Source organism: Notamacropus eugenii, chromosome 4 (genome assembly GCF_028372415.1).
Source record: "Notamacropus eugenii isolate mMacEug1 chromosome 4, mMacEug1.pri_v2, whole genome shotgun sequence".
NCBI lineage: Eukaryota > Metazoa > Chordata > Mammalia > Diprotodontia > Macropodidae > Notamacropus > Notamacropus eugenii.
Genome location: NC_092875.1, coordinates 460,076,658 through 460,098,813, shown reverse-complemented (window position 1 = coordinate 460,098,813; position 22,156 = coordinate 460,076,658). Strand labels below are relative to the sequence as shown.

At 36.6% G+C, this 22,156-nt stretch overlaps 1 protein-coding gene across 1 annotated transcript in view; it reads right to left on the bottom strand.

Moving 5' to 3' along the window:
- TMEM167A (transmembrane protein 167A) overlaps positions 1 to 22,156 on the bottom strand; it is a 34,845-nt gene that overhangs the window by 8,108 nt on the left and 4,581 nt on the right. Inside the window, exon 2 of the mRNA XM_072606223.1 lies at positions 6,479 to 6,588. Coding sequence (XP_072462324.1) covers positions 6,479 to 6,588 — 110 coding nt within the window. The remainder of the gene's footprint in view (positions 1 to 6,478; positions 6,589 to 22,156) is intronic.

Genomic DNA, 22,156 nt, shown 5'->3' with positions numbered 1-22,156 from the left:
ACAGATGGTGAGGATGGCTGGACCATGGTATATACATGAAGAAAAGGAATGTGTAAGAAGGCTGGGAAAGCAGGCTGAGGCCAGGTTGTGATGGGCTTAAAAAGCTAAAGCATCAGTTCGTATTTAATCCCAGAGGTAACAATGAGACAAAAGAATCTACCAAGCGGAGCACTGATGTGACTTACCCTTCAAGAAAATAACGTTCTAAACAATTACACAGAATTGATATTCTAAGAGAGGGGTGATGAGGGGCTCAATTAGGAAAGTGTGTGAACACAGAAAAGGGGACTGATGAAACAACATTTGGCTTCTGAGTTAATATAGCAGGACACCAAAGTGGACTGAAGTGGTGCTCTTGACAGAAAAAGGATGTTTGGAACAGGGGGTGGCTTTTGGGGGATTCTGACACATCCAACTGTCAGTTGGTAATAGGAGTAGTGACCAGGAGGCACTGGACAAATAAAATGTAGCAGTCTGCAAAGAGATAGTAACCGACCCATGAGAGCTCATGTGTCCCTGAAAATACAAAAAAGAAATGAATGAAGGAAAAAGCATTTATTAAGTGCCTATACTATGTGTAAAGCACTGTTTTAAGCACTGGGATACAAACACAAAAGGAGAATCAGTTCTTGATGTTAAGGAGCTCACATTCTAATGGTGGGAAACAGGACATTTAGGAGGTTTCAGTGGCAAATCAGATGTAAAAGTCTCATGGTCTTTAGGTACAAGAATCAAAGCATTTGGTAATGAATCTTGTTTAATGTCTTTTCCACTGATAAACTCCCCTCCATCTCTGATGCTGAACTGTTTGACAGTGCTAAGGACGATGCTCTCCCCGGGTCTTTAATACCTCTAGTTGCTTCCCAAGATGATGGTTTTGGAGCCTGAGCTAGAATCAGGAATGTTGCTTTGGGGGTTGCCATCATCCTTAGGGTTTGTCTTCCTATTGTCTCCCATTGATGGCAATTGGTCACCTGTTGTTGTTAGCAAGGAAAGTGGTCCCCTTGCTTCACTATGAACGCTCCCGTGAAGCATGATGGTTGTAAGGGTCAGACTGGAGGCAGGGCTGATCTGGGAGGCACTGTTATTCCAGTGCTTTTGGTTTCAGAATCTTGGGTTGCTCCCATTGGAGTCTGAGGGGAAGTGGTGACCATGGTCAATGAGGTCAAAAAGAAACAGGGGCCACTAGACTCTATAAGAGGATTCCTTTAGGTCACATATTAACTTAGAAAATCACACGTAAACATTATTTAGTTGTATTGTATTTTTATTCTTTGCTAAATATTTCCCAATTACATTTTAATCCACCTGGTGCAGCAGGGCTGCATGTTGGATATCTCTGGCAAAGGTGAGAGTAGCAGTCTGACTTGCTCTTGTGTCTCTCTCAGGATATCTTGCAGTACAGCCACAGGGAGGGGTGTGACGTGAATAGGGTCACAAGACCAAGGACCCAGAGAGGATAGAATATGCAGAAGAGGATGATCAATTGTAGCAAACGTGCAGAAGGGTCAAGAAGGATGAAGACTGAGAAAAAGCCATCAGACATGGCAATTCAGAAATCACAGGTAACTTTGGAGAGAGCTGTTTCATTTGAGTGATTAAGATCAAAGGTCAGATTGCAAAGGGTTAAGAAATGACTGAGAGGAGAGGAAGTGGAGGCAATGAGTAGAGATGGATTTTTCAAAGAGTTTGGCTGAGATGGGGAAGTGGGAAGGGAGCAAGCACTGCTAAAAGCCTCCTCTATGGCGGACCCTATGCTAAGCATTTTACAGTATTTCACAATAACCTCATTTGATCCTCACAATAACCCTGTCAATATTACTCTCCTTTTATAGTTGAGGAAACCGGGGCAAAGAGAGGTTACACATCTTGCCCAGGGTCACTTAACAGGACGACAGCTTGAGGGTTTTTAGGGAACAGGGAGACGTGGGCTTGTTTGGAGCCAGAAGAGAGGAAGAGAATGGATATTAGAGGTAGAAGAGATGACAAAGGGGGAAATCTGATGCAGAAAGTGGAAGGGGATGGGATCAAGGGTACGTGTACATGGGGAGACCTTGAAGAGAAGTGCCACCATTATTTCTGTTCATCATGCATGAAATTTAATAGTGGTCATCAGTTATTGAAAGCTATACTTTCAAAAACTGTGTTAAGCCATAGCCTTTACTTAACACATTTCATTTCAGCAAATACGAAGCACCCAATATCATCTCACTTTGCTTTACTTCCAAAGATTCATCATTTCACTGGCCAACCAACCAACAAATCAATAAAATTTGACACTATAAGCACTGTTTCATACTCAGGAATCTCATCTCATTTTTCTTCTTTGGAGCCAGACTTGGTCACTACACCTTCATAGCATTCCATTTCAGTCCCTGTATTTTTGTTCTTTCCATTTAAACTTTTCTGAGTCACTGTGTATACAGCTTTCCTGCCTCTATCTGATCCGTAATTACCATACAACAATAACTAAAATTTATATGCTGCTTACCACGTGCCAGGCACCGTGCTACGTGCTTTACAATTATCATCTCATTTGGTTATCACAAGTCTTGGAGGTGGGGGTTATTATCCCCATTTTACGGAGGAAGAAACTGAGGCAAATGGTGGTTAAGTGACTTTTCCAGGGTCACACAGGTTTCAATGCAAGTTTTCCTGACACTGGGTCTAGTGCTGTGGGCACCATGGCAACACCTAGCCACCATATGTGTCATATTTCTTTTTCCATCATTTCTTATGGCAATAACCCGTTACAGTAATACAACACAACTGATTAATGTCCTAATGGACACACATTTACTTTTTTTTCAGCTCTTTGAAACTACAAAAAATGCTGCTCTAAATGTTTCAGTATAAGTGAGGGCCTTCCTTGGTGTCACTGACTTCGGTTTCCTAGCCATTTCCAAAGCACACCTTCTGTGCTCTGATCATGCTGGGGAACCTCAACCGTACGGCTGAACTCTGGCCTTCTCTGAGCAGGACACCACATCCTTCCTGTCTATTTCTTCTTCTGAGTTTGTTCCTATCCTTTGACAACTTATTGAATGATGATGTATTTTGATAACATATTTCTTTGGTCTTGTGTATCTTAGATAATGGAACCTTAAAACAGATATTTGATATGAAATGTTTTCTCCATTTAACAGTTTCCCTTCTTATCCTCTTTCCACTAACTCCGAAAGTCATTTTTACTTCGGCCAACCTCCCCATTCCCTTTCCATTAGAACTTAGACTCTGTCTCAGGGTCCCTGGGCTCTTACAGGTGAACCTGATTTTGCTTTGTTCATCCAGGAACCAGGCCATTGCTGCCTTCCTCCTTTATTGTTGCTTTCCTGTATTAGATTATAAGTTTTTGGATTGTTCTACTTGCTTATATTTGTATCCCAGTTCTTAGGACATTTTCTAGCACACAGTGACTGTTTAATACATGCTTTTTCATTCACTGGGGTCTAGCAGTGGAATTTTTGTGTCAAATGGTACAGAAATTTTAGTCACTCTCCTTGTGTAATGCAAAATTGTTTTCCAGAATGGGTTGGACCAATTCACAGCCCTACCAAGAGTGCATTAATGCGCTTGTCTTCACAGCCCTTCCAATATCAACTATTCTTATTTTTTGTCACCTGTCATTTCTGCAGAAAGTGAGGTAAAAGTTCAATTTTTAAAAAATATACATTTCTTTTATTAGTGATTGGAGAGGGGCTTCTTTCATATAGCTGTTCAATAGTTTGCAACTCTTTTCTTGAGAACTGTTCTTTCTTATCCTTTGATCACTTAATTGGGAAAATGTTTGTGGTGTTATATCTATATCTATATATCTGTATACAAAGTCACCAAAAAGTCTTAGTATTCTTGGTATCAGTACAGTTTTAAGCCTTAATAGCGTAAATCTTTAATAGTTTAAAACTGTACTGACTTTTGAAATACTTCATATTATTGTTAGTTGCCTATGCATCTTGAATATTAGACTCTCAAAAGTTATTTGACATAAAATTTCCCATAAGTCAAAAGCTTCCCCTGGTATTCTAACTCATTAATACTGCCCATGCAAAAAGCTTTTCAAATTCTTGCAATCAAAATGATCTACTTTATCTTTTGTAATTACCTCTAGTTTTTGTTTTGCTAAGAATTCACCCCATTGTTGGCTGTGTGGTACATGTCTATCATCCTTGCTACTGAGAAGGTGAGACTGGAAGAGCACTTGAGCTTGGAAGTTTTGAGCTGCAGTAGAGTAAGCTGATTGGGCATCTGTGCTAAACTGAGCATTAATAGGGTGAGCCCCTAGAAGCAGAGGTTAGCAGGTTGCCTTTGGAAGGGCAAGGGTGAAGTGGCCCAAGAAGAAAAGAGAACAGGTCAAAGCTCTCAAGCTGATTAGTAGTGAGGCTGGACATGTGGGTGGACATTAGCTCCAAGCTGAGAGGAATAAAAAGACCCACAACACCAAGTCTCCAGGATCACGTCCTTATCATTAATCAATGTGGCTCCATCAGCACTGAGTACTTGAGACGCACCATGTGTCTTTGGCATCACAAAAGCTCTTTGCATTGTACTATCTGTAAAATGGGATTTCATTTGCCTTCTTACAGAGCCAAGAATCCCACACCTCTCTAATCTTCTCTTGTACTAGGCGTAAACTATGCATTAGTGCTACATACAAGATGAGGTGAGGAATAATCATAGATAACTTTAAGGAAGAGAGGCTGTCCTCTTCAGGACACTAAAATCCATAAGGTCACTTTTAGTATAGTCAACTGAAATTCTTCAATCCAACAAGAGTAATATGGTCTGTTGGTTAATTGTTTAAACAGCATGAAAAAACTTTTAGTGTGTACAAATGTGTCTTAAGCTTTCTGCACATTATAGACAACTGTGACAACTGGAATGATGTCTTTAACTCTTCCTTGTCCTACATAGGTCACTAGAATTCTTCAGTCTAATCTCTTTGTGATTCTGTGCTCTCCTTTCTATTCCTATGGCTACTTCTGTAGAAGGTCCTTCTCACTATCTTCATGGACTACTGTCTGAGACGGAGATGGAGTATCTTGTTTATGGAAAAGCCCGGAGGCTGGCCGAGTAGATGTTGAGAAGTAAGGTATAAGGAGGATGGAAACGCAGAAGAGGACCAGCCTCCTAACTGGCTCTTTACATCAAACTCTTGCTTCAACCCAAACGTCCTACTGTTGTTTTAATATTTCTTATACTCAGTTCTGTCCATGATACTTCTCTGCTCCAGTCTTAAATGGCTTCTATTCTCTATCAAATAAATGCTTAGAGGGCATTGTTCCAGTCCCATCCTGCACTGCTCCCCTCCTTGTGGGCTACATGCTGCAGCTGTACTAACCACTCATCATCCTTAGCACAAACCAGGGCTTCTCCTACCTTTGTGCTCTTGATTGAATCTGCAGTGTCTTTTCAGTTCTCCTTTTACGATATCCTGTTCAAAGTCTCAGTTCAAAAACCACTTCTTTCAACAAGCCTTCTTGATACTCTGCAGTTAAGGATTGTCTTTCCTTCATTGTATTACAGTTTTTATAAGGAGGAATCTTACAGACCTACCAATCTAAGTCACTCATTTTTCAGATATACAGGAAGTAGTAAGTAGAAAAGGCATGATTTGAACTTGAGTGCTCTAATTCTTTCAGACATCAGCACTTTAAGATTCTCAAACTGTTACTTAGTGTGTACTTTCTGTATTTAATAGTGTAGTTATTATACAGCATTGAAGTTTCTATTATTTCATATGTCCTAGCATCTTCTCCAGGGTCTAACACAGTGCTTTGCAGAGAGCAGGTTACTTTTTAAAATGGCCAAAAGATGAACAATGAAAGTGGGTCTGGTAATGAATGCAATAAACTGTTTTCAGCATGTTGCTTTACTTTTTTCATATAGGATATAAAATTAAAAATTAAAAACAACACAGCATGTCCAATGGTTAATTTTCATTACAGTTTTAAGTAACACAAATAAAATTCTTAAAAATTAATAATTTTAGGTGTAGACTTGGAGAAATTATGGTACAAAGAATGATCTTATAGTGACAAGATTTATTATTTTTATTTATAGGTACTATAAATACACTCAGTAACATACAATCTGTGAAATATGCTCCCCAAATGGAAATGATTTAAACCTTATTCATATTTTTGATGATTCCACAAGAGCTAATGCCAAAGAATATCTTTTGAAGTCATAAATTAAATCAGTCATCCAAAAGGAAGATTTTAATAGGTTTCTTATAATATACACTTTAGTGTAACACTTCAAGGTCACCTGTCAAATCCATCTTTTAATTTCATAAAGTACTCATAAATGTAAAACTCCACTTTATTTTTAAAGTGGAAGAAATTGTAAAGGAGAACAATTAAACCTATTTACACAGAGTAAGCCAATTTCATAGTGTATATATGAAATTTCAATTTACTAACTGCTAGATGATGTGCATGAAAGAATTAAACAGAACATTCAGATAGCAGCGACATACCCAGTTTTATTTTTGTCCAAGACGCTAGGAGTCAAGGATCGGATATATGCACAGGTACATATAAGCAACAAGATGACTGTCAGTAGGCTCTGGAAGTTGAAAATGGCAGACTAAAAAAAAAGAAAAAGGAAAAAATTAATTTCAATTTCAGAATAACAACATATTTTGATACCTTTAAAAATTTAATTTCTTCTTCTGACGTGCTACATACCAAAGAATGCTGACCTTGCAGTCAGGAAGACCTGGGTTCCGATCCTGCCTCAGACACTCATCAGCTGTGTAATCTTGGGCAGGTCACTGAACCTCTGCAAGACTCAGCTTCCTTGTCTGCACAATTTGGGGGCTGGACTTCATGGCCTGTCAATTCTCTGTTTATAATTCTATGAGATAACGACATCTAGCACACTTAAAGAATCCCTCCATTTCTCCAGAAGACCAACCAAGAGGAAGCTGGCTTGACTGCCCAATTTTAGAGTTATAGAATACAGAGATTTTAATATATTAATGGTAACAATGTTTCAAGGCTATGAGGCTTTATCTGAAGGTGGTTAAATTTGTGTGTAGGGGAGATATTTTCCTTCTGATTTTCAAAGGTGAAAAGATATTGAATGAACATTTTAGAAATTAGTGTGATAAATGAACAGATTATGTTTTGCATGTCCTAATATACTGTGTATTACATTTCATAGAAAAATGGGATCTATGTTTAATCTTTATTTTCTCACAGTATAATACTCACTTCTAAGTGGTAAATGTAGAGTCAGATACCCAGAAATGTTTCTTCCTACTGATTCTTTATAAAAGACATGAGGACAAAGGAGGCATTTGTATATGCAACCTAATATACGCAGAGTGACAACAGGGCTGGTCTCAGAAGAAATTTCATAGATATTCAATATGTATGTAAATGTTCAGAATGATTTTTAAGGAATTTATTAGTCTTGATTAAAACCCTTCTGAATTACATTTTCCTGGGATCATAACAGAACACAGGATAGTAGATTTAGGAGATGGATGGCTGAGTCCAAACTTTTCATTTTACGGATAAGAAAACTGAGGTTCAGAGCTCAAGTGACTTGTCCAGTGACTCCTTATTCAGTTGTCTTCACAGTGAAAGTGTGTTAATACATACTTCATTGTTTAACAAACTTAAACCCTTCAGTGTTTCGGACTACAAAGTTCTAAGTGTTAAGATATTTTGTGAGAGACAGCTTGCTTTAATGAATAGCTAAGAATTGTATCCAGGAGGTCCAGGAGACAGGAAGACGTGCCATCATCAAGGACTGCCCTACCCCTTGTCTCTTCCAGTGGGTGGTCACAGGACCCCCTGGGGAGAGCAGAACTGGAGGAAGTGGGAAGAACTGCCACCACTGAGGGGGCTCTCCCATCCTGCCTGTTCCCTTCCTTCTTAGGGCTTAGATGAGATGAGAATCAACAACAGTTCTTTCCGATGAGGAGGACCATTAGGTTTTACCATCTGCCATGTTACAGCCCTGTCATGTCCAGGTCTTGTTATCTGGCCTGCCTCAGGGACCTGCAACCTTCCCTCCAGCTAGTTATCTATGAAACTTTAGGGACCACTAGGCCTTGCCATTCTATTCTACTCCAGCAGCACCATTAAGACCTTTCCATCTGCCCTGCAGCTGAACTTCCCTTCTTGCTGCTTTCCTGATCTTGTATTTATATTTCCAGTGCCTAGCAGAGTGCCCAGTACAAAGTAAACTCTTAAGAAATCCTTTTTCATTCATTCACTTTGCATATAAATTTCAGGTAAAATGGCACTTCTAAAAAAAGTATTTCTAAAGTACTTCAAGAATCATTCCATTTTCTAGCAAACTCAGTGTAAAGCTTGTTACAATTACAAGTATAGCTTGTTACAATTATTTTATTCTGTGAATCTGAGGAAATTACTGAGCTTAAAAACATAAGTATACTCCCCAAATAATGCTAATTATAATGGATTAAACTTCCAAATGCGATATCATTTGGGACAACAGCAATGTTTAATCTACATGAATTGTGAGAGAACAGGGATACGGACTGGACCTGTAATGTCAAAGCTTTAGGGGGCTTTTGGTGCAGAACCTCCCCTATCAGTGCAGGTTGGCACTTTCTCTGAAGTTTATAGTTTGGATTGTCTGGAGCTCTGGGAGGTGAAGGGATCTGCCCTGGATCAATATGTTTCAGAGGTGAGCTTTGAGGAGAGCTAATCGTTAAGACATATTGTCTCCTTATGGACCCTTGGGCAGTATGTTTTGGCATTTGATGTAAATAACAGCTAGGTGGTAGAGTGGATAGAGTGCTGGGCCTGGAGTCAGGAAGACTCAGTTTTCTGAGATCAAATCTAGCCTTAGACACATACTAGCTGTGTGACCCTGAATATGTTACTTAACCCTGTTTGCCTCAGTTTCCTCATCTGTAAAATGAGCTAGAGAAGGAAATGGCAAACCACTTCAGTAGCTCTGCCACGAAAACCCAAAATGGGATCATGAAGAGGTGGACACAACTGAAAACAACTGAACAAAAATAAACAACATTTTTGAGCATCTTTTGATATCTTTTTCAACATTCAATCACTGCCCCTGCAAAAGTAGAAAGTGGCTGCCAATCAAAAAACATTTACCAAATGCCAACTAGGTGCCATGCATTGTGTTAAGTACTGGGAATATAAAACCAGGCAAAAGATAGTCCCTGCCCTGAAGGAGCTTACAATCTAATGGGGAGACAACAAATCTGAACAAAGCCAGCTATCTCTGTCTCTCTGTCTCTCTCTCTATATATCTACATGTATCTATCTATCTATCTATCTATCTATCTATCTATCTATCTATCTATCTATCTATGTGATAAATAGGAAATTAGAGAGGGAATTAAGGGAAATGAGAGGGAAGGCACTGGAATTAAGAGGGGTTGGATATGGTTTTCTGTAGAAGGTGGGATTCCCGTATACGGCAGGACTTAAAAGAAGCCAGGGACATCAGTAGTTGGAGCAGAGGAGAGAGAGCATTCCAGGTGTGGGAGACAGCCAGAGAAAATGCCCAGAGCTGAGAAATGGAGTATCTTGTTTATGGAAAAGGCTGGAGGCTGAACAGGGATATAATAGAGAAGTAAGGGATAAGAAGGCTGGAAAGACAGAAGAGGACCAGGTTATGCCAAACAGGTTATTCTGTAACTGATTATGAAGGCAGTAAAAAGCCACTGGAATACATCTGGGGAGGGGGGTGGTGAGGAGCTTTGGCTTGACTGGATCTGTGCTTTAGGAAAATCACTTTAGTGGATGGAATTAGGAAAGACTTGACTGACAGACCCTCCAGCAGGCTACTGTAGTGATCAAGGTGTGAGGTGATAAGGGCCTGCAGTCCAGTGGTGACAGTGTCAGACGAGAAAAGAGGAATATTTGAGAGATGCTGCAATGGTGAAACTGACAGGTCGTGGCAACAACAGACTGGACACGAGGGGTGAGAGACAAGTGAGGAATCTGAGATGACTGAAACTGTGAGCCTGAGGCAGTAGGAGGATGGGGTTGTTTTCTATAGTAGTAGGGAAAATAGGGTAGGAAAGATGATGAGTTCTGCATGGGACATATTAAGTTTAGAATGTCTGATGGCCACCTAGTTTGAGAAGTTCAAAAGGCAGCTGGAGATGTGCATTGTAACGTAAAATATTAGTGCTTTTGGTCATCACTACTGACTTAATCCTTTTAACGGAAATTTAAAAAAAATAAGTCTAATAATTTGATCTCCATAGCACAGTTGTATTTTAAATTTTAAAATCTGAGTATAACTGATAATCTAGCTTTACTACTAATAGGTTTAGTCAATGTTCTCTTACTCTCAACTGCTAATTAGATTTTTAAAAACAGTATTGAACCTAACAAAAAGCCACAGAGAATGTGAATTGATAATAAAATATCTAATCTACACAGAATGCTAATTGTAAGGGGAAAAACTCTATACAGAAAAGAATATTAGGGACAAATCTTTGGTTAGCTAGGGCATTGCACTCTCAACAACTGACATACTGATTTGCATCTATATTAACTATCTCATATTTAAAATCATAACATGTATTAACTTAGTGGTCCAGCAGGGAATAAAAACATGCAAATGAAAGTTATGAAAAGAACTTGAGACAACATAGGGCAAAATATAAGTAACTAGTAGATGTTATAAGCTTTCAGAGTAGAATGAAAAGATATGTTTAGTAAAGCGATAAAAGTATAGGCAACTCATTTTTTTCAGTTTATGTATTAATCTCCACAGTTACTTTTAAAACTGCAACATGAAAGTCTGCTCCAGAAAAAAAAAAGGGGTACACTGGACAGAAGACTGATGCCAGTTGAGAGATTGTGGGCAGCCCCACGCTTCCCTCTCAGCTGTCCTCAACTCTTTTTCTGACACTATAGTCCCTTCAAAACAATTAAGTAGCAGTTGAAATTAGCTGAAGGAAACTACTCTCTTACACTAAAACTAAAATGAATTTTTTTTCTTAAAAAACAAAACTCACAAAAACAATCCCAAACCAAAAACTGAGTCAAACTAGATAATCACAGATAGGATTATAGATTGAGAGTTAGCAGGGTAGATTTAGAGCTGAAAATTATCATAGAAAACATGGAGATCAAACCTCTCATTACAGATGACAATATTGAGGCTAAGAGTTAAGTATCTGAAGCAGAATTTGAACTCAGGTCTTCCTGATTCCAAAGCTCTGTCACCCCCATTATGAACATAAAAATTTCTTAAAAGACTGATAAGATTACAAATATGATAAAAATATCATTCCCACAGAAATTCAAACATAATGGATGTGGCAAAAATTTACTTCCATTGATGTACTTATACTGAATCAAAATTAAGAGTTGGAGAGACCATTTCTAATAAGAAAATAATGTGACAGTCAAGCAATTTTCTAAAGTGTTGGTATTTCAAAGAGTGAATGCTGATACTTCCTGTTCTGGAATGATAAGCTGTTAGCCTGTACCAAAGACAAAGGGTCTAACGTATGTCAACACTGAATTAATGAAAATATTCGTATGAATCAGCATGGAAAGAAGAAAGGACAACAGCTTTCTTTGGACACGTATCCATATAAATGCAAGGCTAAAAATTAAATAAGAAAAAACACCAGCTAAATTTTGATACTTATGTCAAATTTATTTTAAAAATTCCCTCACAATTTAATCTAAATTTAGACCACTTATTTTCCTCTCCTGTTGGTGTTATTGTGCAGTGGTTTTCAGTTGTGCCTGACTCTTGGGGATCCCATTTAGGGTTTTCTTGGTAAAGATATTGGAGTGGTTTGCCATTGCCTTCTCCAGCTCATTTTACAGATGCAGAACTGAGGCAATGAGGTACTGTAAACAATGAGGTACAAAAAAGTACTGTAAACACCCCATAAAAGAAAAATAAAAAATTCAGACCTTCCCTGATATGGAGGGCCAAAGAATTTTGCCCGAATTTTCCAGATTGTAGGCATGATGCGCCCTAACTCCCCCTGCTGTGATGTAGAGGGGATGACTGTTCAGGCCCTGGACCACATAATATGTGTCTTAAATACTAAGCCTAAGAAATAACAAGGTTGGTAAACTCCAATAAAAAAACAAAGATAAATAAAAGCTAGCTGATAAATGCCATTATTATTATTAAATATTTATTGATATTTCCTAGCTTTCAGATTTTTAAAAATGTTAACTTCAAATGTAAGACAACCCATTGTTACTGAGGAATAAGTGAGTTCTTCATAAAATGTAACAGTGATATGTGGATTTGAAGTATGTATACATGCATGCTTGTTAAAACACATACCAAAAAATCCTGTTATAAATTACTTATTATGTTCAAAATTTTATTCACTTTCTCCCACAGCTCAACACTAAGAGAAAATACGCAATTAGCTCTGCATAGGTTATGGTTCTTATAACTCTTTTGGTCTCAATACGCATTATGAAATTTCCAAAAATTCAATTTGTTCATTTTCATATTATTCTCCTTTCGTATCTTCAGGGCATTGCCATAAAGCACTCCGATTTTCTGCAGCCCTCAGGCACCAATTAACAAGGATACCAGATTGAACACAGTAATCCAAAGTCAAGTCAGACCCTTGGCCATATCACTATTTAACATATTATATCTCTCATAATTGTGAGGAGGGGTAGGGGGCTTACATTTCCCTTCACAATAAATCTATTTTTAGATTTCATATTTATCAGAAGCATAAGTGGTATCTGCCTTCCTAGGATGCAAAATAATAAATATATAGGTGTTGTGTGAGTTCTCTAATTTTATAAATTTTCATACATTTTGACCCCAAAGTACCAAGTAATTTAAGCTATCTATGTACTAGAAAGGGTTTTTTTTTAAACAATAGCTCTTTCCTTTTTGTTGAAAGGACAAGCTCTTGCATCCAGAGACAGAAACTAAAACGTGGATTGTTATCATTTGGAGACTGCTCTAGTTTTTTTTGTGCGCTGCAACTGGAGTCATAATGACATGCGTTGAAAACCCTCTTTCAGATACTTACTAGCTATAGGACCGTGGGCAAGTCAGTAATGTCTTTGAGGGTTTCCTCATGTAAAATGGAGGAAAAAACAGCATCTACTCCACAGCCATGGAGGGAGGTTCAGATGAGAATGAATGAGGTAAAATACTTTGCAGTCTTTAAGGATTACATACAGAGAAAAGCGATGATGATTATCATTAATATGCGTTTCATCTGTGGAAATGTTAAGCATGATTGAAAAAATAGAAATTTCTACTACACTGACTTCATTATCCTTCTCCAGGATAGCTCTCATTATTTAAACCATCAATGACTGAGCTCCTTACCTGCAGAATAAAAGGAGAACACAAAGTATGTCAGAAAATCTTTAATGCATTTGCTCGTTACGATGGAAGATACATGGAAACACAGGAATACACATATGCCTATAAATCTGTGCCTAACCCATAAAGATGGAGCCTGATGCTTCTCATAATGTGAAGATGATCCTGTGGGCTTGGAAGGCTTTACTATGGAGAGAACACTCTCCAGCTTGGAGAGGTTTGTTTTCTGAAGACCAGTCTACATAAACATGGCTGCTGGAGGAGGAATTATTTGCCCTCAGTAATCCAGCAAATTACAAAATGGCCATGAGCCCCATGTGGGGCTATTTTCAATTCTACAAAAGCAGAGAAGTTTAAAAAGGGAATAAGGTATTGAGAATTTCAGTTCTTACACTGTTTATAAACATTAAGTTAGTTATTTGCATTTAACAGTGGCAAAGTAGGGTGGGGGGGATAGGCTGACAGAAACAATGGAATTAGGAGTTTAAATCTCTCCTTGATCTCATATGTTAACTGGGGGCAGATCACCTAACCTCTCTGGGTAAGAATTTCTTGAGTAAAATGAAGGGTTTGTACTAGATGGCCTCTAAAGTCCTTTCCACTTCTAAGTATATGATTTTATGATTCTATGAAACTGCAAAAAAGATAGGTAGCAAAAGAGCAATCACAGAAAACTTTAATGTTCCTTTGTTAAGACTAGATAATTTGGATGGAAAAACAAAAAAATACAACAAAAAAGGCAAAAAAAGAATGGAAATATTAAGGAAAATGTGTAACTTTAGAATCACAAAGTTTCTTATAAAATTATGGCAAAAAATTATACATAAATGCAAAAAAGATGGACATATCATATATACCCTACATAGCCCGTCATATAATAAAAATAGTAACTAATACAAAAACTTAAATAGATGTATTTTAGAAGGGAGTACTAGCAAACCGTTAAAGAGCAAGCAATGCCTCTGCTTACAAATATTAAATTTCCTTAAGTGGAATGAAGGCATTTAACTAAACTTTTTAAGACAAAGATGGTCCTGGTACCCAAACCAGGGAGGAATAAAATAGAAAAAGATAACTACAGACCAATTTTAATAAGACAAAAATTCAAAAGAAATCTCAGCAGAGAATTTACAAGTAATACTTTAAAAAATTTATCCCATGTTTACAATCTGGTTTTATAACAAGGATATAAAAATGACTCAATAGTAGAAATCAATTAGCATAATAAATCAAATAAACAATCAAAACCCTATGTCAAGTGATGAAGAAGCCTAACAAAACTTCTAATATGTTGAAAACAGTTACAGAGAACCCTCTTCAATATAATCAAAATTATTCATATAAAATCAAACAATAGCATTATTTTTAAAGGAGAAAGAACAAGTTTTTCTTATATAAATACATGGGTAAAGGATCTTTTTCTCCACAGTAAAGTACTAAGAGCATTAGTATTGCTTGTTATAGCAATAAAAGAAAGAAAATATAACCCTGCTACAAGGGACAAGAAGGGCTTTGTTTTGGGATGAGACAAGATGTTTGTAATTTCATTCCCAAGAACAGAATTCCCTCTACCAACACAGATCTTCTGTGGCTTTTATGATCTTATAGAGTCTTTTGTTGGGGGGGTCATACAGTCAGTCATTTCCAAGGTAGAACCTGAATGCAGGTCTTTCTCTCTCTGAGGACAGCTTTCTATCCATTACTGCATGCTGCTTTTTGAAGGTTTGCTATACATAAAATACAAACAATTGCCCAGATTGATAAGAATTATCCCTGTTTGCAGATAACTTCATAGTGCAGTGCCTGGAATACCTTATGTACTTTATAAGTGCTTACTGACTGACTGATTTGCTTGAAAGATCCCAGAGATCCAACAAACAAATTGGGGCAGTTAATAGCTTCAGTAAGATATTTGAATACACAGAAATTCTTCAAAATCTTTGACTAAGTGATTGGTATTTTACTACATAAATGGGAGGGATGCATGACCTCTGTTTACTTTAGCTTTCAGATGAATAGCAATATACACAATAGGGGCTCAGTAAATATTGTTTACTGAACTGGATTTCCTGGATTCACTGCACTGTCTCTGCTTCAGGGAAATAATGCTGGCTACCTCCACATACCAAAGAAAACAAGCTCCTAAGGGTCTATTATAAATAAAAACATGCTAATTCTCCTTGCTTAAGAAATTGAAGCTACAGATTTTTTTATATAATTAGGTTGATAATCTTATAAAACAAAAGATTAACTTTAAAATATCAGATAAGCCAATTTAGTGTACGTCCATGTGTGCAACACATATATGTCCTTCTAAAACATCATTTCCTTTTATATGAAACAAAAAAGAATTTTTTCCTTGTCTATAAAATAAGGAAATGTAGACAAATGAAAAAAGGGAATGAAAACAAGAATGAAACTGCAAAAATGAGTCAATGCTCATGACCTAATTACTGTAAAAATCACTAAGTATTTAAGAAATGGGCCAACATTTTATCATATACAAAACTAGGTCAGTATTTTCAAAGTAGTTTCTACTTATAAATTCATTATGTACTATTATTATCTGATGTTAAAAAACAATTCAGAGAATAAGGAAATAATACAGAAAAAATAATATGTGCAAAAGTAGTTAAGCACTCACTTGCCCAAGCTAAATAACCAGTTATTGAAAAAATTTGTTCACAGGATCTATGAGCAACATTTTCTTTGGGTCCCTTGCTAGGAAACTAGAATTTTGCTGTTTCCCCACAAAATTACAAAATTGTTTTTCAAATTACATTTTTCTTACTTATAAATTAGCATTAAGAAATTAAGTTTTAACTGACCATGCTTGACATGCAAAAGATTCACAGTTGGAAGGGCTCCTCAGGGGCCATCTAGCTTAAAGAAGACGTGCACAAGAATCCCCTCTACAACACTCTAGACAAGTGGTATCCCAGTCTTTTCTTCAATACGTCCAGTGAGGCGGAACCTACCAGCTCCTGAAGCAGTCCATTCCATTACAGAATAGCTCTAATTGTTGGGAATTCCTTCCTCCCCCCCAAATCAAGCTTAAATTTGCCTTTGTAACTTCCATCCGTTGCTCCCAGTACTTCCCTCTAGGCCCAAGAAGGATAAATGTAATTTCCTTTTTTACATGACAATTGTCATGATCCAGACAGCACTCCTGCACTTTCACCCATAAATCTTCTCTTCCCCTGGGCTGAACATTCCCATTTTCTTCAAGTAATCCTCAGATTACATTATCTCCAGATCCTTTACCATCTTGTCTTGCGCTCCTGACACTCAGTCTAGCTTATAAATATTTCCTAGCATGTGGTATCCAGAACACAACACAATTTTGGATTTCATCTGACCAAGGCAGAAAACTCCTATATTCTCACATCTTTAGTCCTGGACAATACGTTGATTTTCCTACAGCTTAAGCCTCTAGTACTTTTTGGGTTTCATAGCATATCGCTGACTCATGTTGAGCTCCAAGTTCACTAAAATTTGCGGATCCTTTTATTCCCCCCAGATGAACTGCTGTCTAGTTATGCCTCAAACCTCATAAAATCCAAATGTAAGAGTTTAGACTTAGCCTTATTGCATCTCATCACATCTGTGTTGTACCAGTTAAAGAGCTTTAATTGGCATTACATAGGTATATAATCTTGGCCAAGTCACCACAGCTCTATAGTTCTCAATATCCTCATCTATAAAGTAAGGCATCAAACGAATGCTAAGATTTCTTTCAGATCTGAAACTCTGTGATCTATAAACAGCAATAGAGAGGGTCATGAAACTTAAAAGTCTGTTGAAGATGCTCTCTGCAAATCAAAATAGGAATAAGTGTTGTTGAGGCAAATCAGCAGAATAGGAAGAAGGGAAAGCAATTTCTAAAGATTTAGGTCAAGATAGAGGCACATCCTGTTTTTGTTTTCTGAACTCAGGCAATTATTGATCTGTCCAATTATCCTTAAATAGTTATATATTTATGTAACTTTACATAATTTACATCTGCATGGTTCAGAGGTAAAAACAAAACAACTTTATGGGGCCATACTTATTATCAAGGATCAAATCTTGCAGTTTTCCTACTTTCATCACAAAATGAGTTTGGAAAAAAAAATCTGAGGAAATTTAATGTTTTTATATTAATGAATAGGCCATATGCTGGTAAGAATACAAGCACCATCAGCTTATTTATAAATGAGCTGCATTCCAAAACCTTGTTCATAAGTTAGATATTTGTAAGTAGAACCCATTTCCTTTATATAAACAATATTTCAAACAATGTTTTTATCTTCACTTACTATAGAGTATACACTTAATAAAAATGTGCTGTTGAATATACAAGAGTTAGTGCCTCAAACTCATGCACAAAAGTCTATTTAACCGAAATGTTCTGTGAAAAAACTTAAAAGTCGGGACACTAGGAAGACATTTCCCTGCACTTTTCACTTGATGAGAAATTCTCCTTCATTTCCCCTTTTTTAAAACTGTCAACAGTCACTTGTTATTAAATCATAGGTTTATAGCTAGAAAGGAACTCAAAGAATACTTAGTCCAATCTGCTCATTTTAGAAATGATGAAACTGAGGCCTGGGGAGGTTAAGTGACTTATTCAGGGTCACAGAGGTAGTAAGTGGCAGGGCTTGGATTCAAAACAAGGTTTCTTCGGCCCCAACCTCTCTCATGACCTCCAGGATTACATCTATAACTGCCTCCTGTATACCTTGAACTAAATTATCTGCGCTATTATTAGCTACTTATTGTCCCTTCCGGACTGCCATTTTCAATGATTTTCTCTCATGCATGGAATTTCCTCCTTACCACTTTCAGGCTTCCTTCAAATATCAGCTAAAAAAAGTTCACCTTCTTTAAAAAGTTTTTTCTGGCTCTCATTAGAAGTAGTTAGGGGGCACAGTGAATAAAGTGGTAGGCCTAGCCTCAGACAGATTCGCATTCAAATCTGTACATGAAATCCAGTTAACCCTGGGCAAATCATTCCACCTGTCGGCCATTCAACAGTTTCCTCAGCTGTAAAATGGGGATCATAATAGCACCTACCTCCCAGGGCTGTTATGAAGATGAAATGAAATACCTGTGAAGTCCTTAACACTGGTGGTTAGAACATAACATTCCTTAATAAATGCTTGTTTCCTTCCTGCCTTTGACATTATATTCATCTTATTCTGTCTATGGATGTGTCCACATGTATGTTGTTTGCACATAGTTAGTGGCATGTTGTCTCCTCCATTAGATTAAGCAGTCTTTGAGGGCAGGATTATTTTTGCCTTTCTTTTCATCTCCAGAGCTCATCATAATGCCTGGAAAATAGCAGGTGCTTAATAAATGCACACTGACTTCACCTTTACCTACTACATCATGTTTACCTTTCTTACTCTCTCATTTTTAACCTTTACCACTTAATGGTTTCTTTCCTTTCTAATAACAAAACATGCCTAGTTTTCTTCTACCATTAAAAATTCTGTATTTGACTAAGACTGTCTTCTCCCTCTCGCAGCCCAACTTTTAGAAAGGAATATCTATATTATCTAGCCTTGATTATCTTCTCTAGGGGACTCAGGGAGGGGAAGCCTACCTACCACCCTACCTTTAGGATATATGGATATTCATAAGATAGATGCAAAGTAAACCAGACAATCACTGAGGTTCCTTCTATTATGATTTCAGGTATTTATAGTTCATGCAGTAACTTCATAAATTATCTTCCTAAGAATAGTCCTTAGATGTAGCTAAATACTACCAGCAAGGTGCCCAAACAGAGGCATACAAGTTACAAGTTTAGATTTGTTAAAAATTGCCACAAAAAGTCTATTAAATAATATGATAATTTCAAGTTTACAGGGTTCCATGGACCTCAAAAGCAAAAGTACAAAGTATCAGATGTTTATTAGAAAATGAGTTGACATTTTAAATTGCCCCCAAAAGTATTTTTCTGGAATAATGCCATAATGCCATTTCTTTCTAACCTTTCATTTCATATTCCAATTATATTTATAAAAAAAACTTTATTCTTTTCAAAATGCCATCTTCAGATAATTAAAAACTAGAAGTAATATTTCTTAGTTTTGAGTCAGATGAAAAAATATTAATTACATGGGTTTCTTTTGATGAAATTTTTTATGTACTAAAAACTTACAAAAATTAAGTATTATGCCATTTTCCTCTTCATCATTCTTTAGAAAATAATGCACTATAAAAATGAGCTTTTGATGATTTAAAAGCTTTAGTTGGTGGCTCAGGAAGGTAGACATTCTCTATGAAAGAGAACTCAAATCTGGAATAGGAAATATTTTCACTAGTATATCTATTTTTCAAAAATAAAAAAATGCTATAGCTATTTATATGGTAAATTATAGTAAAACCTTTTAACTTTTCCAAAATGATCTGTATATCTTTAATTTTTGATTATATAATGATTGTATAAATAATAGAAGGGTAACATTTAACTTAATGCAATTGGTGGGGAGAAGGGTAAGCTCAGAAAAAAAGTGAAAAATAGTATAGGAATAAGTGGAATATTTCTAGATAAGAGAACAAAAATGTTTTTGAATACACGGAACTATGATTTATATACAAAAACAGATTAAAGGTCAGTACTATTTTAAGATGATCTTTGATACTAAATTATAAACCATTTTTATTGCCTTGATATGGAAAGTCCTAATGAATGTTATCTAGAATAAGAGAAGTACATTCACATTCTTGGACTGGGAATAGAATACCTGGGCTAGAATCCTGGCTCTGATACTTAACTTTTTCCTGTAAAATAGTGAGGATTCATCTATATATATCTCACAGGGTTGTCCTGAGAGTCCAAGGAGATAATGTATATACAGTAACGTTGTAAACCTTAAAGATCTATACAAATGTCAGCTAATATAACTATTTTAGTGTTATAATTAAGACTTTTCACAAATTTAGGCACGCTGAATTAGTCAAATTTTATGGTACTAGAAACCAACATTTATGATCTATTAGTTTTCAACTGTTTTTTAGTTTATAATCTATTTAGATTAGCACTAACTACAGGAAAGAGAGGACGTGCCTGGAGTTTGGATGCTGAGTTTTATGAATTATGTGTGGGGAATTATATTCCACTCATCCTATGCTCCAAGTTTGGCTCTCCTCACCAATCTCCACTTTTCTTTCACTTGGAGCATCTTCAACAATGAGGACTGGTCACCTCCAGTCAAATGACACATTTTAGATTTGGAGTGTGCTTATGGGCAATTTAGCTGATGATGCCAACTGAAGCCCAGAAAAATTAAGTGTTTTGCCCAAAGTTATACAAGAAATAGGAGAGCCAAGATTTGAAATCAGGTCCTGTTACTCAAAAACTAATACTCTTTAAAACTACACACTGCACATATCAAGTCTCAACTGCTTAATTCTTATATTTCATGTTATATTATATAATATGTATGCTATATAATTACTGATTTCTATGATTTTCCAGGGCAGCACCTGAAGTTTTATTATCTTATTATTAAATGTTATTATTAAAATGCTTGTTCAAGACTCAGGACAGATATTGTTTTTGGACAAGTCAGCTCAGGAATTTATTTTGCCTGACCAGACCCACATGTTACAAGGGCTTTTATGTTTCTTTTTCAAGGATTTGGGGAAGGTGGGAGGGAGAGAAAGTAGATTTTTTTCAGTACTTTAAAAAAAACAAACCCCAAACAAAGAAAAAAACTTGTTCAAATGTCTATCAAGATGCAAATTAACCCACAGTATAAAGTCAAAGGGCTGTAGACTTAAAGTTGTATAAATCAGAATCTAATTCCTAATTTACAATAATTCAGACATATTAAAACATGATTGAGTCGTAAATGACTTTAATATTGGTTTTAGTGACAGGTCACAGGCAACATGCTGCATGTGTAACACACTATAGTAGGTACTGGGAGAAAAAACGGCCTGTGACAAAGCCATTACTGTTAAGCTTACAATGAGAAAGAATGAGGGCCTGCTTGTTAAGGTCTCTTTCCAGTTCTAAATCTATAATCCTACAAATTTTATTGTTTTAGTACAGTAAGAGCAGGAGAATAGCATCCTTGGCATTACTTTATGCTACAGACAAAGCGTTACAAAGTCAGTGGTAGTTCATTTGACGCTGCATATTTTGTTTAGTAACTGTAGAGTTAGTCTTTATTATAGCTACGTGTTGAACTATTAGAGATGGGGCCAACCTCAGATTTGCATTCAACACTTCTATGTGAAAAATAGTCAGAAGCTAAAATGTGGGTCATCAAGAGGCATAGCTGATGAATTCTCCAGATTTACTGGCACTGACCTATAACAGCTGCTACTTAAAGGGGCAGTTATATACTGTTATATACATCTCGATTCTCAGTGAGCGTGAAGGTGGAAAAAAGATAGGAAGAGGAGAAATATCTCTTTTGTAGGGCGTATTAAAAAAAGATGTTTTTGCAAATGCTGAGATAATTCAGGGTTTTGTTTTGGTTTTTTTTTTAAAGAAATACATAGAAGGACTATGAAGAATAGTCTGTAAAAGGATGGGCAGGGTTATAAATTCTTAAAAAAAAAAATCTAGTAAAATCCAGTGCTTCTTAACTCTGCTTTTCCAACAGTCCAGGATATCTCCAAATTATCTGGGAAATCAAAATATGTACACACACAGTACAGTGTAAAAAGATACAGTTTTGGAGTAAGGAGAGACTTGGATAAGAATTCTACCTCTGATACTTATTAACTGTATGACATTGAGCTTTATGAAATGACCCTTTTCTGCCCTGGGCCTTAAGATTCATCGCAAAATAAAATGAGGGGGTTAGTGGTACCTTAGGTCATCCCCTTCACTTTTAAATTTATGGTC